At 42.0% G+C, this 15,492-nt stretch overlaps 1 protein-coding gene across 12 annotated transcripts in view; it reads left to right on the top strand.

The window, feature by feature from the left end:
* Positions 1-15,492, top strand: part of LOC307026509 (uncharacterized protein) — a 91,070-nt gene that overhangs the window by 33,832 nt on the left and 41,746 nt on the right. For 8 of the 12 annotated variants that reach the window (XM_079661951.1, XM_079661945.1, XM_079661955.1 and 5 more), the window contains 4 exons: positions 4,398-4,511; positions 5,519-5,605; positions 8,044-8,226; positions 12,817-14,238. In XM_079661951.1, the coding sequence (XP_079518077.1) occupies positions 4,398-4,511; positions 5,519-5,605; positions 8,044-8,226; positions 12,817-14,238 (1,806 nt within the window). Of the gene's footprint in view, positions 1-4,094; positions 4,219-4,397; positions 4,512-5,518; positions 5,606-8,043; positions 8,227-12,816; positions 14,239-15,492 lie in introns of those variants that run through there. The other 4 variants (XM_079661946.1, XM_079661947.1, XM_079661949.1 and 1 more) reach the window with 4 other exon arrangements.

Consider the following 15,492-nt stretch of genomic DNA (forward strand, 5'->3'; position numbering starts at 1 on the left):
AGTGAGGGCTTGTTTTAGTTTGATTATTATGTGATGCTACCTCGATTGGAGATGTACTATACTGCTGGAAAATAAAAACAATATGGAGAAAGGGGGATTTATGCGTGCGTGCGTGCGTATTGACCTAACAGGCCCATTGTCTTGGCCCAGGCCTGGCACAGGGTCCCTCTAGCCGTCTGAAGATCACAGTCGCTCCTTTGATACTGTGACAGATTCTGCAGAGATCAGATGATTGCTTGACATCTGGGCTGGAGAGAACATGGTTATCTGCGCCATGTTCTGCTCCAGTTAGTGTTCTCTCCACGCTTGTTGATTTCCATGTTTTACATTGCCCACTGCCACATTTCTGACCAATATGAAAGCCTTTTTCTAGTATATTTCTGGCCCTTTACTTTTGTACATCTAACCTCAAACTGTTATTTGTATGAACAAACTTCATCTAGTGTTTCGCACCAAGTAACTGTACGCTAACAAACTGCTACTGTTTAGAAGTTGTTTCATGTAAGAAAAAAGAGTAAGGAGTTATGTAAGACAAGCGTGAGACAGGAAGTCAGAAGGGAATCAGGAGGAATTTTGCGTTCTTTAGTAGCAGATGAAGCAATAGGCCTTTTTTCTGAATAATCTATATAATGAAAGATGCAGCAAGGTCATTTCTGGGTTTTGTCAGATTGTTTTATAGAGGTTTATGCAGCAGCAGTTGAGAGAAGATAGGCATTTTCAAACACCTGGGGACTGGTTATATATAGCTGAGTGGGAAGAGAAGGTAAGGGGATAATAATATACTGTACCTAATAAGGGGAGATTGTAGTGTAAATCTAGTCTCCATTGTTGATGGAAGAGCTGTATTTCAGATGGCAAACTTTAAAATATGAATAATGAAGTGAATAATTACAATCACAGCACAAGTGTGTGTGTGTGTGTGTGTGTGTGTGTGTGTGTGTGTGTGTGTGTGTGTGTGTGTGTGTGTGTGTGTGTGTGTGTGTGTGTGTGTGTGTGTGTGTGTGTGTGTGTGTGTGTGTGTGTGTGTGTGTGTGTGTGTGTGTGTGTGTGTGTGTGTGTGTGTGTGTGTGTGTGTGTGTGTGTGTGTGTGTGTGTGTGTGTGTGTGTGTGTGTGTGTTCACCAAGCATGGGGTCAGGCTTTTTTCTGTCTGTCTGACTGCTATCATGTTGTGTCTGGACTTTTCTCTGAACATCAGTGTGTTGCTGTGTGCTTTTGTTCGTCCATATTAGTGCAGCTACATCAGAGTAGTGTGTGGGTGTGTGTGTGTCCGCAGATGCCTCTGTGACACTAAAGTTAATCCGTCAAACTGATAGCTCCTCCAGTCTGTCTCGCCATATTCCGCCCTCATTCTGAGGTCAGCACCCCGAGCAGCAAAAGCAGCTCTTACATAATTTAGACATGTTGTCCACACTGAAAACTAAATCCCGAAATTGTATTTTGTGCTATTAGAGGCAAATGTTTCCACTTAAATAAGTTGGCTAGGGTCAGTCCTTTACCTTTAGAGATGTAGCATGAGCAATGTTTTATTTTAATTAATTGCATAAAGTCTCTTTACTTTGCTATCAGTGAGACTTCCAACTCCATGTTTGTGTTAAAATGCAAACCAAACAAAAGCGTAATCACAGCAATCTCACAGTTGGATGATGCATTTTTTAAATATATTTTCATTAGCACAGCTTTATACAAATACACTCTACAACTCTGCTGTAGTAGCAATACCACTTGTTAAACATTCATCCGACTTCTTTCTTAAAAAACAAATGCTGAAGTTTAAGATTTAAGTTTTAAATCACACACTTATTTATTAAAGTGTGTGTATTTATGACATAATGTAGCACTAACTGTTGATTTGATGGTATCTGAAGTTCTGAGAAAATAGTTGTTTACATTTGAAAGGATGGATGTACTGCAAATAAACTGTACATTACATTACAATGTTAAACTGCCAGACTTCCTGTCATAGTTCCGAGTTACCATAGAAGCCCAGTAGTGATGATCTTTGCTGGTCTGTAAGGAGCCTATTATTTAATGTCACATAGAGTGATGCCACTGTAATGAACCTCATGTCGGGCTTTGACTCCCCTAGTAGGAACAATACACGGAACATGTTCCAAAAAAAAACAGACATACATACACACAGTTAGTGCATCACAGTTGGTTTTCCTCAATCTATCAAGCTGAGCACCCCTGGTACATTACCCACAGTGCAGTGTGCAGAGAATAACTCAGCATGAAATGCTCTCTTGTGGATTCAACTGAACCCCCTACAATGTGTCTGAACTAGAAAGCCCTAGGTACAATAGCATTGACTGAGCCGAAAAAAGGCTTAAGCCCCAAGTTTCACAAATGTCATTGTTTCTCTGCAGACAAAAACTAAATTAGACAGTTTTATGACCGTTTTTAGCCTACTGGGTCATTTTATGTCTGGTTCGATGCAGATGGAGAGGACAAGATTCAGTTTAAAGACAACAACAATTCTGATGGATGAAAACTTTCTTCACTTGAAGGGAAATATTGTACACGCCAAATGTATTACTAAGAATTGGGAAAAGGTTAAATTGGAATATATAAAAGTCGAAAGGGAAAAGAGACAGAAGAGGCCAGCCGGCTTGTAGCCAGGATTTAAGAAATGTTCTTAATCTCGAGTCCAAATTCCTCCAAGTCTACCTAACTAAGGAACTTTTGCCTTGCCACCAAAATATATCTGAAGACATTTACTCTTGTCTTTCCTATATAATATGTTTGGCTGTATTTATGCCGGACAGCGTATCTGTCTAAAGGCACTGCTAACTTCATTACTGTTAGGAATCATCTAAAATGATGATGACATCCTTTTAAACATCACCAAAGTAGACATCTACTTTGACTGTCTAGTCTATTCGACTTGGTCTGATAATATGTTCAGTAATTTTGCCCGAGAGATGTTTTATTTGAGTGATGGGTTCATTCCAGACAGCTACCAGCTTTGAGGTCATGCATTTATGTAAGCTCCCTCCCCCAATACAATAATCCTAGTCAACCAGACTGTCTATGTAAGGGGTGAACATGTAAATAGGAAGATATATTAGAGGTTTTCATACCAGTACCCCAAACTGCCCTTTCAAATCTGCGTAATCAGATTGTAGCACCTTGGACAGCAGCACAGGGAACATCCTCCTGTTTTCCTGCAACTTGTTTTGCTTCAGTGATTTAACTAAAAGGGGCAGAAGATACTTGGTTCACTTAGAAGCACTCGATTTAGCCACCCAAGCAATGTGTGAAGTTTACTGTGACCTTGCATGTCTCCTAATATTCCCTCAAATGTGTGTTTGGGTGAAAGAATGAGACACAAAGACAGCCAGAAATAACCAAATGTGAGACCGTAAGGATAAGTGCTGCGTTGGTAGTGTTTTTGCAATCAATCAGTGACCTTGCCGACGGAGTGTTCCCTCCACCCTGTCGAGAAAATCCCTAGCACCCCTGTTTGTGACTGATATATGGGAGCGTTTCTGACTGTGGGTGGCATCCTGTCGGTTTGCCTTACTGTCACCCCCTGTGAATGCTGCTGGGAGAGGATTGCCACTGGTGCCTCCCTCTTCTCCTCCCCTCACTCTCTTCCTCCTTCCAATATCCTTCCTTTCAATACTCCATTATTTGCTTTTTTCCACTTACTGATTCCATAAATCCTTTTCCTTTCCTTGCCGTCCATTCAACCCTTCCTTCACCTCCCTGACCCTCCACCTGACCCTCCATCCCTCTCTTCTCATTCCACTTTTACCTTAACCTCCTAAACAGCAACATTACATTTCCTAGTCATTGTTCTGGCCTCTGTGGTCATGTTAGCATCCCTTTTTATAGACTGGGATAAGAGTGGGTGACTGGAGAGAGGCGCCGTGGGCAGGGAAAAGTCATGGAGTGCGAGGGGGGAGGGGCTTTCTGGCAGGGCCTGGGACCTGAATCAGACAGACAGTGAAACGTCACACCGAACCCTGACGACCCGACTGTGATCGCATTTTTATTTTTGTGTGCGCTTGTCTGTGTGTCTCTTTGTATGGCGGCTGTGTTTGTGTGTGTGTGTTTGTGTGTGAATGGGGATTCACAATGTTAGTAGCTCAGAGCCAGCTGAGGATGCAGTGGAGACAGACAGAGACAGAAGCGCTGAGCAGCACATAGAAACCACCACTGAATGTAGAGTTGTATGGGACTAGGATTTCTGCTTTTGGGATGACATTTGGCAGGTGAGGAAGCCGCTATATGGAAGTGTTTACGTTGAGTTATGTGTGAGTGTATGTATGGGGATTTGTATTCAGCAGAGTTCAAACGCCTTGTGTCATTAACTTACAGTACTACTTGTACAGTAGTGCGTCATCAGAGAGGAGGAGGATCTAATGTCTGATGATCCATGTTGTCACTGCAGGTTGTAAGCTGTCCGCCGGGGAACAGATCTCATTGCTGCGCCCAGAGCCCCAGGGAGAGGTGCGCTCACACTCACTGGACCAGCAGCAGGCCTTGGCTACAGACTTCTTGTCAGGTACAAGTCTAGCATGACACTTTAAATGAAAAAAATAAAAATGGAATTCTGAAAACACTTGTGCTTCCAAATAGTGAAGCAAACTAGCTTGAAGTCATAATATGGAAACATGGAAGCTATAAAGATCTGTTGAATATATAGTTAAAGGCATTTAAACAACACGGCAACAGTTGTTTAAGTGTTGTTGTTCTGAACTGAGAAGGCATTCAAGTACATTTTAACCAAATAAATGCTGCACAGATGTTAATGAAAGCATACTTTGTGTATCCACCCCTTCATTTAGTTTCACTCCAAATGTAAATGATTGCTCCCTCGGCCCTTTCTACAAACTATATCAACCTGAAAACATCACCTTTTCAGAGGACAGAACTAACAATAGCCGTATGCGTTATTTAAGGTACATTTGATAATGGAAGGTGTTTTCTTACTTATGAATCAGCCTTGAGGTATTTGGATAAAGGTATCAGTGACAACGATCTGCTTTGCTCCTCTTCCCAACGCTCTCTTGTTAACTTGTCCTGTAGCAGTAGGCAGGCTGTAAACATTCATTTGTTCTTGGTGAGAGAGTTCTGAAGGGAGGGGCTGGGATTTAAAAAGCGTTTTTTTCCAAAGTTTGCTAATCTAGATTTCAAATGGAAATTTGGAATTTTCTCTGGTTTGTAGAAGTTCCCAATATAAATACTAGCACAGAATCATATAGTTATTTTTGGAGGTAAGAGGCATTGCTATATGCAGTACCGTGCTCGGAACACTTTAGTACGTTTTCAATGCCTTTTCTCTTTTGGCTTCTTTCTTCTTGTCTACCTTCGAGCCACCATATCCAAATTGTGAATGCCCCCTAGAACTCCTTGTTGGTGTTCTTTCTCTTTTGATATTCCTTTGACTACTTCATCAATTCATACCTCTTTCCTATTTCTTTCCTCAACTACTGCTATCTCCCCACTTTTTCTTTTCCTCCTTCCCTTCCATTTCCTATAATCTGTTACTCTTTTTCTCCCTTTTGCCAGCCTCCATGGCAGGTTTTTCAGGTCCTCTGGGCTCTCAGACCAGCCCTGCCAAAATGATGGATGCTGGCAGTATTGAAGCTTTTTCAGGTATACTGCCAAAAAGCAACAGTGCATACTATTTATGTTATAACACCAGCAATACAAATACTGCAAACATAACTTCATTCATAATGAACTTTGATGACAGGTCCTTAAGAAGCCAGATATTTTGAGAAGCCAATAGTCGTACACTAATCATCTTCACACGAACAAATTGGCTTCAATTAAAATGCTGAGTGGTAGTAACAGTGGTGTAACACATCTGCTTTCATCTTGGCTGGCAATGCAAATATATTGTTGTCAAACAAGTGCCTTTCAAGAAAGAGAGTTTAACACCATCATCCCACCGTGGTGCTTCTGTTCAAACACATGTTGCCATTATAATGCTATTATTGGAGGTCAGATTTATTGGACTATGGTGTTTTTTCTTTCCTGCACTCATTCCTACTAATAGCATTTAAACTCAACACCAAAGAACTCCAACTTGCAAGTCACACATTTATATTTCAAATTGCATAGCCTTATATATGATAAATGTAAGCTTTCATTCAATAAATCTATATCTGCTAGCCTGCAATTTTATTTTATTTTTGTTGCCATGTTTCCTAATGTGTAATAATCAGTGGAATTGCAAATGGCATAACTACATGGCTGGATTTGTTGTTTTATTTTAGGAACTGGTAGCTAGCCAGGATTAATGGCAGTGATATTGACATAACTGAAATGTAAAATGCCGCTGTTAATATAAAAGGTCAAGTGCATACATAGACCACCTCTATGTTTTTTTTGTTTTGGAGGGAAAGAATCTTGATTTACCAGTATTAGGCATCTGTATTTCCTAAAAGTCAACTGTAACTATTGTGAAAAAAAACAGTGAAGTTATTCTAGCAGCTTGACCTTTTTTTGCAGCTGTTTATAATGATATTGTGCATCACTGCATGCATGTCCTCCTTTAAATTTGTTATTTTGTTAAAGGTCATATCAAATTAACAATGACTATAAACGCATGGTGATTTTGTTTATCTTCTACAACATGGTAGCAAAGCACTCTTGCCTGTATTTTCAACAGGGTTTTAATATATGTCCATGTGAGATTTGTAAATATAATCTTTACGATTCTTACATTTTTTTTTAGATATGCAGTTTGACCTTCAATCATAGAGGATTATTGCAACAATCGTATTATTCCACATCCCAAATTCATTTTTAACTCATTAAAAGTGTCACTCCAGTCCGACAAGTGTACTTAAATCTGTGGTCCCGCAATCCGCTCTGATAAATGGATTGTGGTGAAGCAAAGCTTGTTAGCTGAATGCAGAGCTGCAGCTGTCACTACTGTGGTGTCTGCTGGTACTCCACAGTGACACACACACACACACACACACACACACACACACACACACACACACACACACACACACACACACACACACACACACACACACACACACACACACACACACACACACACACACACACACACACACACACACACACACACACACACACACACACACTCACACTCTCACACTCACACTTTCTCTGAGGCTGAGTTATGCCTTTCCCCATGCCATCCTCTGCATGCCCAGCTCTCACTGTTGTCTTAATGAGACCCGTCGTCTCGGAATCACTGCTCCAGGGTCAGGCTTGATCAACACACTAATATCTGTGGCTCTTGCTCTCTCTGTCTCACACACACACACACACACACACACACACACACACACACACACACACACACACACACACACACACACACACACACACACACACACACACACACACACACACACACACACACACACACACACACACACACACACACACACACAGCATCCCCAGGGGCCGTGTAGATTGATTGTGTTGTTTTGTCTGAGTCACTCCTGCTGCTGTTTCTCCTACCTTGCCCTCTTTGGCTTTCTCTCTCTCTTGTTTTCATTTGTTCCCTCTTGCTCTTTTTTTCTCTTGTTTTGTCAGTGTACCGTAATGTAGTTTAATTAGATAATGATGTGATAAATAAACCCTTTTAGAGAATATCCTTGTCCACTTTGTTGGTGTTTGATAACCTACTATATGCTACTAGTACTATTACATGGTGTTCATTGGCTACCCTTCGCTTATGTTATCCATCTTGTGATATGACACTTTGTTGTGTTGTCTTTTATTGATGTTATAAGCTGCTTTACCTTCAAATTATGTAATTGTTACTTACTAGACCATTGTCTTCACCTTATATTATTATATCCACATTACTGAAGATTTGAAGACAATGGTCAACCTTACAATATATTCAGAACATTTCAATTGAGTTATTTGGTTCAAAGTAGTGTGATATTCGATTGTCTTCATAACGCCCGTGCCACCGCTACATGGGTAGATTATTTTCATACATACATTGAATTGTTGTTGTTGTTGTAGCATCAGAACTGAGAGAATCCAGAACACTGGCATAACGGTATCTTTTTTTTCTTGCCCTTTATTGACAGATTTCCCCCAGCCTGGCGGCATGGCGGTCAATGTGGGGGCTGCACCCCTCTCAGCAGAGAGGACTCCAAGTATAGCAGAACCCCAGCACCCCACACCCCCAATGGGTTCAGAAGTCCCTAAAGGGCACAGCCCCATGATGCCCGAACCCCAGCCTCCTCGCAGCCCTCTGGATTTGTCAGCAGGTAAAAAATGCATCATATATAATACAGTCACACTGCTTATTGTTATTTAAGATACTGTAACATAACCCACTTCTATAGCAGGGTTTGCACTTGACATGTCTTGAATGAAGAGGTGTCACACCTGCTCGCAGCAGAACAACTGAAAAATAATAATACTTTATATTGAAATAAATCATATATGTGACTCAATTGTTCCACAGAGGGTTGCAATATAAAGAGGAGATGTCTGCCATTGCTCTGCTATAGCTTCCTCTTCACACATCCCAGCTCTAATGTGATTTAGTCTAGCTCAAGGTCAATGCAAATCTGATGCTGACACGTATAGGGTCGCCCATCATGCCATGGCTCCTGGTCATGTACTGCATGTGTTGTGTTTGCGTGTGTGCATCTCTGTCTACTTATCCTTCAGAGAGAAGCTGTCTGTGTGTGTCACGGTCTACTCTCTTTGACCAGCCCACAACCCCCCCCCAGCCCCAGTAGGGCTGTTCTCCAGTTCAATGCGCATCTGATCCTAGAGAGCATGGAGTTGTAGTTGTCACCAATCTGTGGCTTGTGTCGGCTAGTAGGGCCATGCTTACATCCCATTTGGGCAGCAGAACTTGGCAAAAGGCTTCACAGCAGCTGAGCCCCCATGGTGTGTTGCAGAACTAGTCTATTAGATATATTAGCAGGGGGAAAAATATCAAAGTGGATTTGTCTTTATTTTATGAACGCCAAACACACAACTTTCCTTACAGCAAATAACCAAAACCTGAAGAAAGCAAATAGTCCCCTCCTCATCTAAGAATCGAAAGCTGAAGATTTATGGTTGTGAGGAAACTGGTTTTATCTTCAAATAGACATCTGGCTCCGAACAGTTTCTGAGGTAAACAATCTCATGACTTACCATAGATTCTGAAATAAAAAGTGAAATCAAATAGTTTGCAGGGCTGGTCACTAATAACAAAGCTTGTGTTAAGAAATACAAACATGGGGGAATAAGATTATCAAAACTATAATGGCTCGTAGCAAGGCAAGTTAAGTATAATGTCATATTGTACAATCTGTTGCTCTGAGCTTTTTTACTGACTCCGAGTCAGCCTGCTAATGTGCATAACCGTCTTAAAGCCAGACCACCAATTCATTTAATATCTGTATAACGTATAGTTGTAAACTCATTTGAATTTATTAAATAAAACTGACAAAAAATGTAGTTTATGTTGACGTTATGACAGATAACCGATGCATTTACAGTATAGGGTCAGTATTAACAAATCTCGTGCATCTATACTTTAACACAGAGAATGCTGAGATTTTCCTCTTAGCATAATAGTCTAGCAGGAAGGGCCCTCAGATTTGGAGATACCCCTACCCAAGGTAGAACAAATGACAACAATGATTTTTCTCATCTTTAGGGTCTCCCATTAATGAAATTGATTGTTGTCAAATTTTATTTTGGGGAAAAAAAAAGTTTTTGGGTTGTTCTTTAGAACTACCCCAATCCCTGAAAAAGAGCCAAATTAGACCAGGCCGAATATTGGATAGGTGACAAAAAAGCCCATAATTTGAGAGTGACCTCTCTTATCCTCTTCAGATTTGCTGAGGTATGAACCAGGTGGCTGTCCAACATCACCAAATAGTCAGACAATTATTTAACTAAAAAAATACTGAATTATAGTCCTGTAAACTTAGCTTTAGTTTAGACGGAAAGTGTACTTTTGGTGATAGGAACTTAGGACTCCATCACTTTTCTCTCATTTATCAGAAAAACAGAAATCCCTAAAAAATATACCATTACTGAATTGTATAAAATGCACGGATTATTATTATTAATATTATTATTATTATTATTATTCCCACTCCGATCGGAACACTAGGTCCACCGTTTCCCCGCAGCGAGGCTCCCCCCGTTGACAGTTTACGTGGGCTGGGCTGGGTGCAGTGGCGGACTGGCCATCGGGACGAATCCCGATGGGCCGGTACCGAAGTGGGCCGGTCGGATAAGTCACTAGCACATCCCCCACTCCCCCCGTTGACAATTTACTAGTTGTACCGAAGTGGGCCGGTCGAGAGTCCCGGGCTGATTTTTAGTCCCAGTCCACCACTGGCTACATGACCGTATGATCGCCCATATTTACGCACCTAATTCCTAAACTTCTAACAGATACAAAATAAACCGATCCTTCAGCCTCATATGAGCTCTCAGACACGTTCAAGATTAAACTGTCATCGCTGTCTGAGCTTGCTGCTGTGTGCGCCATCGTGCGTTTACATGCAGATGCTGGGATCCTGAACGGTGCAGCTGGAGCGCTGTGCCCGCATTGACGTCACCCATAATTTGGCGGGACTTGAAGAATCTCCGAGAAGATCCAGGAAATGGTCAACATTGAAGGGCAGATTAATGGTTATCAAAGTACAAATATCCAAAATCAGTTCAGTAACGGTCTTCAAGGGGACAATATTTACTCAAATTGATGGGTTTGGATGATGGGGGAAAATCGTGTCACAGGCTCTTTAAGCCATCGTATGACCGCCGGTGGAGTTTTTCAGGCTCCGGCAGCAACTTCGGGTGCGGTGGCAAAATCTTTGGCATTCCAAAGATGGCTTAAGATGCCCTCACGAATGGCCCGATGTTGCTACGATCAGAGCCGAATTTGAACATTTCCTTTATCGTGTGTCCATCTGTTTTTTTTATTGCACAACAAAATCATGTAAACATATTATGTAAATAACCCAATTTGTGTTCTGTGAAACTAAAAAGGATATAATATATTATTTTGAAGGCGAGGAAGTTGTTGTTGCTATGGAAACAACATGACGGAGAAAACGTAATATCTTCTACATATAAAGACGGAGAAAGTAAAGAACAAAGTCGGAAAATATCAGTACAGTATCATAACACTTTAACTTAATTGTTTGTGTTACTTTCGTTGCAGTTGTATGTCTTAAATGTAATGTAAATGTTGCCTTTGTGTGTGGTTCGGGGCCATCTTCGTGCGAAATTCACAATTCCATATTCGTGTGTCCATCGGGTGTAAATTTCGGGATAGTGTGACAGGGGCTTTAGCATATGCATTTTTCCTCAATCAACAACACCTACCTCATGCTAAATGCTAAGAAATAAAGGCCACAATGGACGACCTTCTCTTGTCTGATATCTCACTCTACAAAAAAAAAGAAACACATGAGAAACACATGAGGAAGCTTTTTTACATCCAACATTTTTGGAGTGGAGGATAAAGCAGAATGGGATGTGTTATAGTAATGATGGGCCACTTCAGCCTGTGATGACTGTATTGCTGTAAGTGGAGTGAGTGGGTTGGCTGTCAACAGAAGGACCTCATGACAGTTCCTTGGAGCTTTGGGGGTTTGGATCATGACAGTCTTTACAGACCAAGCGAATCAAGACTCATTCTTGGACCTTACATTTGCCCTGCTGCTTATATATATATGGTTCAAGTGTTTGCACAGTGGGCGATGAAACACTGCAGTATATGCATATATGATGGCTGTTCATTTACATTTTCCGAGCATAATACATTCGCAAATATCAATGTTTAAGTCATTCTAATCCATTTCGCCAACGTCTTTTTCTGGCTCTCCCAATTACTGCACATACTGTACAGTAAAGAGAGCAGACTTCCGTCAGAGGTTTGTTAATATGAAATATGGCCATCCAGAGAGTAGATGTACTAGATGAGCCCTGACAGCTGCTCCACTTTTGCTCCTCTTCTCTATATGTGCGTATAACAGGAAACTAGAGGCAAACTGGGCCAAAGTAGCAGAAGAACCCCGTACCTCGAGTCTACAGTACCTGAGCTTATTATAAAGTGTCCCAAAAACAGGCCGTTTTAGTTGCAGCTTGCTTGCCTGTAATTGACCTCCTTTCTTTGGGACCATTATTCAGTCTTTCTGTTGTGTGTCCGTAGCCCTTTCCATGTACATATGCATTGTTGCACTGTTTATTTATAACATGCCTGCACATAAATCAAATTCACACACCCAAGTCTTGCTCTCTGTTGGTCTGAAACAGCGCTTTGCTTCCCAAATGTTAAAGTGAAACACTCTACTATACCCCAAGGTTGCAGTGAGTCAGCCACCCAAAAGTACCTGTTCTCTTTATCAGTTTATTCTAAAATCTTGTTTGTGTGTGTATCTGTTTTTTCATCCCTTCAAGCATTTACTTACTCAGCATTGACACAGAAGGAATCTTAAACATTTATTTGGTTGAAATCAAGATCAACAAAACGCACACAACGTCTTGTTCGATTAAGTCGGGACAGATTATTAAAAAGGGAAAAAGCCTTCTGGACTTGGATTGAATCCCGCAGGTGCATTTATGCTCTGTCTAATCCACTTTGTGATCTTTGTCAGCCTTTATACCATCTAGCAAATAGCTATAACAATTACTATTATTTAAAACTCTAGAAAGAAAATTCCATAAATATGTTTCAACTTTCAGAGTCAAGACTTTCATTTGTTATATTGTTTTTGTATGCTTTATCTGAAGTTTCTCAATTATTTTCTGTCCAACATAGACTAAGGGAATCAATTCACATGCACAGACCCATCTCCCCCAACTTTAAACTTTCCCTCTTCACCCACAACAAGGTGCCTTAAGCGAGTCCTGGCCAGATGAGGCTGGCTGCCCATCGACAGACCTCCCTTTCAGCCCCAGTGTCTCCACGGTGATCAGCCGCCATGCCGGCCATCTCGCAGTAGGCCCTGCCGACCCAACTGACAGTTGGCCTAACCGAGAGAGCTCTTCCTATGCTGGAGGCGATGAAAGGGAGGGAGAAGGTGCAGACCGAAAACAGAAGAGGAAAAAGAAAAGACGACAGAAGGATGAGGGATCTTATGAACAGCCCGAGATCAGGGTTAACCCTGAAGTGCAAACACAGGGAGAAAACAATCCATCAACAGAGGAGTTCTACGGCAGGATTGGCCCAAGGCGGGATAAAGGAGATGCTTGCTGGGAGGAGCAGCTTGGGAAGAGTGGAGGCCGGGGGAAGAAGGGTAAGAGTAGGAAAAAGCTTCCGGAAGAGTGGGGAGTGACAGCAGAACCGTTTGTCCCTTCGCCTGCGGAAACCTCTCAAAACACAGAGGAGGTAAAGATGGATATAGGAAGTCCTGTTAAGAGCAAACTGGAGTCCTCGTTCGGAGACATGGATACAAGCCAGAGCCCCTGGAAAAATGAGGTCTACCCAGAAGAAGGACTGGTCCCTTCCCCCCTGTCTCAGGAGAAACTATCCCCAGCAGATGATCCCATCAACCCACTGGTCCTGAAGAGCGAGCTGAAAGCCACAGCAGTTCCCTTCACTATGCGCTCCTCCCCCAATAGTGCAGCACCTGGCTCCTTCACAATTGCTGGTCGCCCTGATGATCCATTTGACCTCCTGATGGATACTGAAAATGCAAGCTTAGGCAACAGCACCATGCCCTTTTCACCTGATGGTGACATGGTTGACAGCGGGAGCTTTGACAGTTCCCTCCAAGAGTGTATGCAGGGCATGCCCGATGAAGACACTTCTGCTTTCAGCCCCCCCTCCCATCCAAGCCCAAGCCCAGGCCCTATCCCAAAAGGTGAGGTGCTAGCCTCGGCCCCGCCCCTCTCACCTTCGGATGATTCATGGCTCGTCAACGACTCCAACGTAAGCAGCAACAGCGATCTATTTTCCTTCAGGGACATGACCAATCCAGGTGTTCCTTCAACCTTAGGGCTGTCCTTTGATACTCCTAGCCCAGCTCCTCTCCGCTCCCCCAAAACCACAGCGCAGGAATTCCAACCCAAAGAGCACAAAGATGCCAAATCAGCCCAGAAGCAAGCCAATAAGTCTCGTTCATCTTCCTCCTCCTCTGTAAAGAGTCCCACCTTCCCAGGAGCAAACGATTTCCCTCCACAAGCATCCCCAGTCCTCCCGCCTTCTTCCCCAGGATTTGGTCTTAACCCTACAGCTAAGCCCTTTATTCCGAGCTTTGCGGATCCTTTGGAAGAACCAGATGTGGTCCCTCCAGTTGTCCCCATCATCGAAGGTTGGTCGTAGTCAGCCTTGGACAAAGTAGAACTTAATGTAGAGTAACTAAGAAATGACACGATGAAATGAATGGTTAATTGCCATGCATGGTCTTATCATCCAGCTTGACTCTTTCAGATATTTGTAATGCTTTCTCTGGACTAATTGATTTCTTGGGTGTCTTTTACTAATCAGGGTTTGAGTGTTTAGTAGACTCTTGCATGGACACAATTGTCTAAAACTGGGCTGTGTCTATTTGGCTTCTCCAAATTGGACTGTTTTTGAGTGACTAACGCATGAGTTCAAGTGTTGATCAACTGATGCTGTGGATTGCCTTGACTTTAATGAAACTCCCAATCATACACTGCTTGGATGATCTTATAATTAACAGTGTTGTCGTTGACGGGTGTGCCACTACTAACCAATCACAGTCTTTCTCCTTAGCAACACCTCTAGAAATCTTCACCAAATAAAAAAACAACCTTCTCTTTCTCCTTTTTGCCCAGGTCTATGTGTTAACACTGTAATCATACTGTTTTCTTTGCATCCAATGGTGGGGTGTCAATCTTTCTTCTCTCTTGTATGTCCAAGTAACTCTCTTCTCCTCACTAGCAACCTGTTTCTTCTCCTAGATGATGATGAATGTTGAACAAAAATACTTTCTTGGTGTATATTATTAACCCTCCCTCTCTTGTTATGCATCAAACGTTCCTATCCTGGTGTGACTACAAAATGTATAACTTAAATATATCAAAATGTAACTTTTGTTTTTCTCTACTTTACTTTTCATATTCTGTGATGATCGATGCCTTGGCTGTTCCTCCACCTCAGGTAAGTCCTATTTTAGTTATTTTTCTGTTTTTATTTGGTTCTTTCATTTATCATTATTGAGACCTATCCCTTGGAAGATTGCAGAATGATTGACAGAATACCCAGACTGTTCAGCAAATAGCTACTGTTGCTTATAATGCCATATTGATGAGTACTCGAGCAGTCGGGCCATTGTTAGCATTAGGTCCATCACATTCATTTTAAGCATTGAAATCTGATAAAGGTGCCCTCTGCTACTGCTCCGGTTTAAACATTCTATGGTCAGAATATCAAGGCACGTTAGAAGTCTGGAGGGAATTAGAATTGGGAGGGAGGAACCCCTCTTTAATGGTCACACATGCAGAGCACAAAGCACACAGTGACATGTGTTCTCTGCTTTTAACCCATCCTAGTACCAGGAGTCTAGTACTAGGAGCAGTGGGCAGCTATTGTACAGTGCCCG

This window comes from Notothenia rossii (genome assembly GCF_949606895.1).
Source record: "Notothenia rossii genome assembly, chromosome: 12".
Taxonomy (NCBI): domain Eukaryota; kingdom Metazoa; phylum Chordata; class Actinopteri; order Perciformes; family Nototheniidae; genus Notothenia; species Notothenia rossii.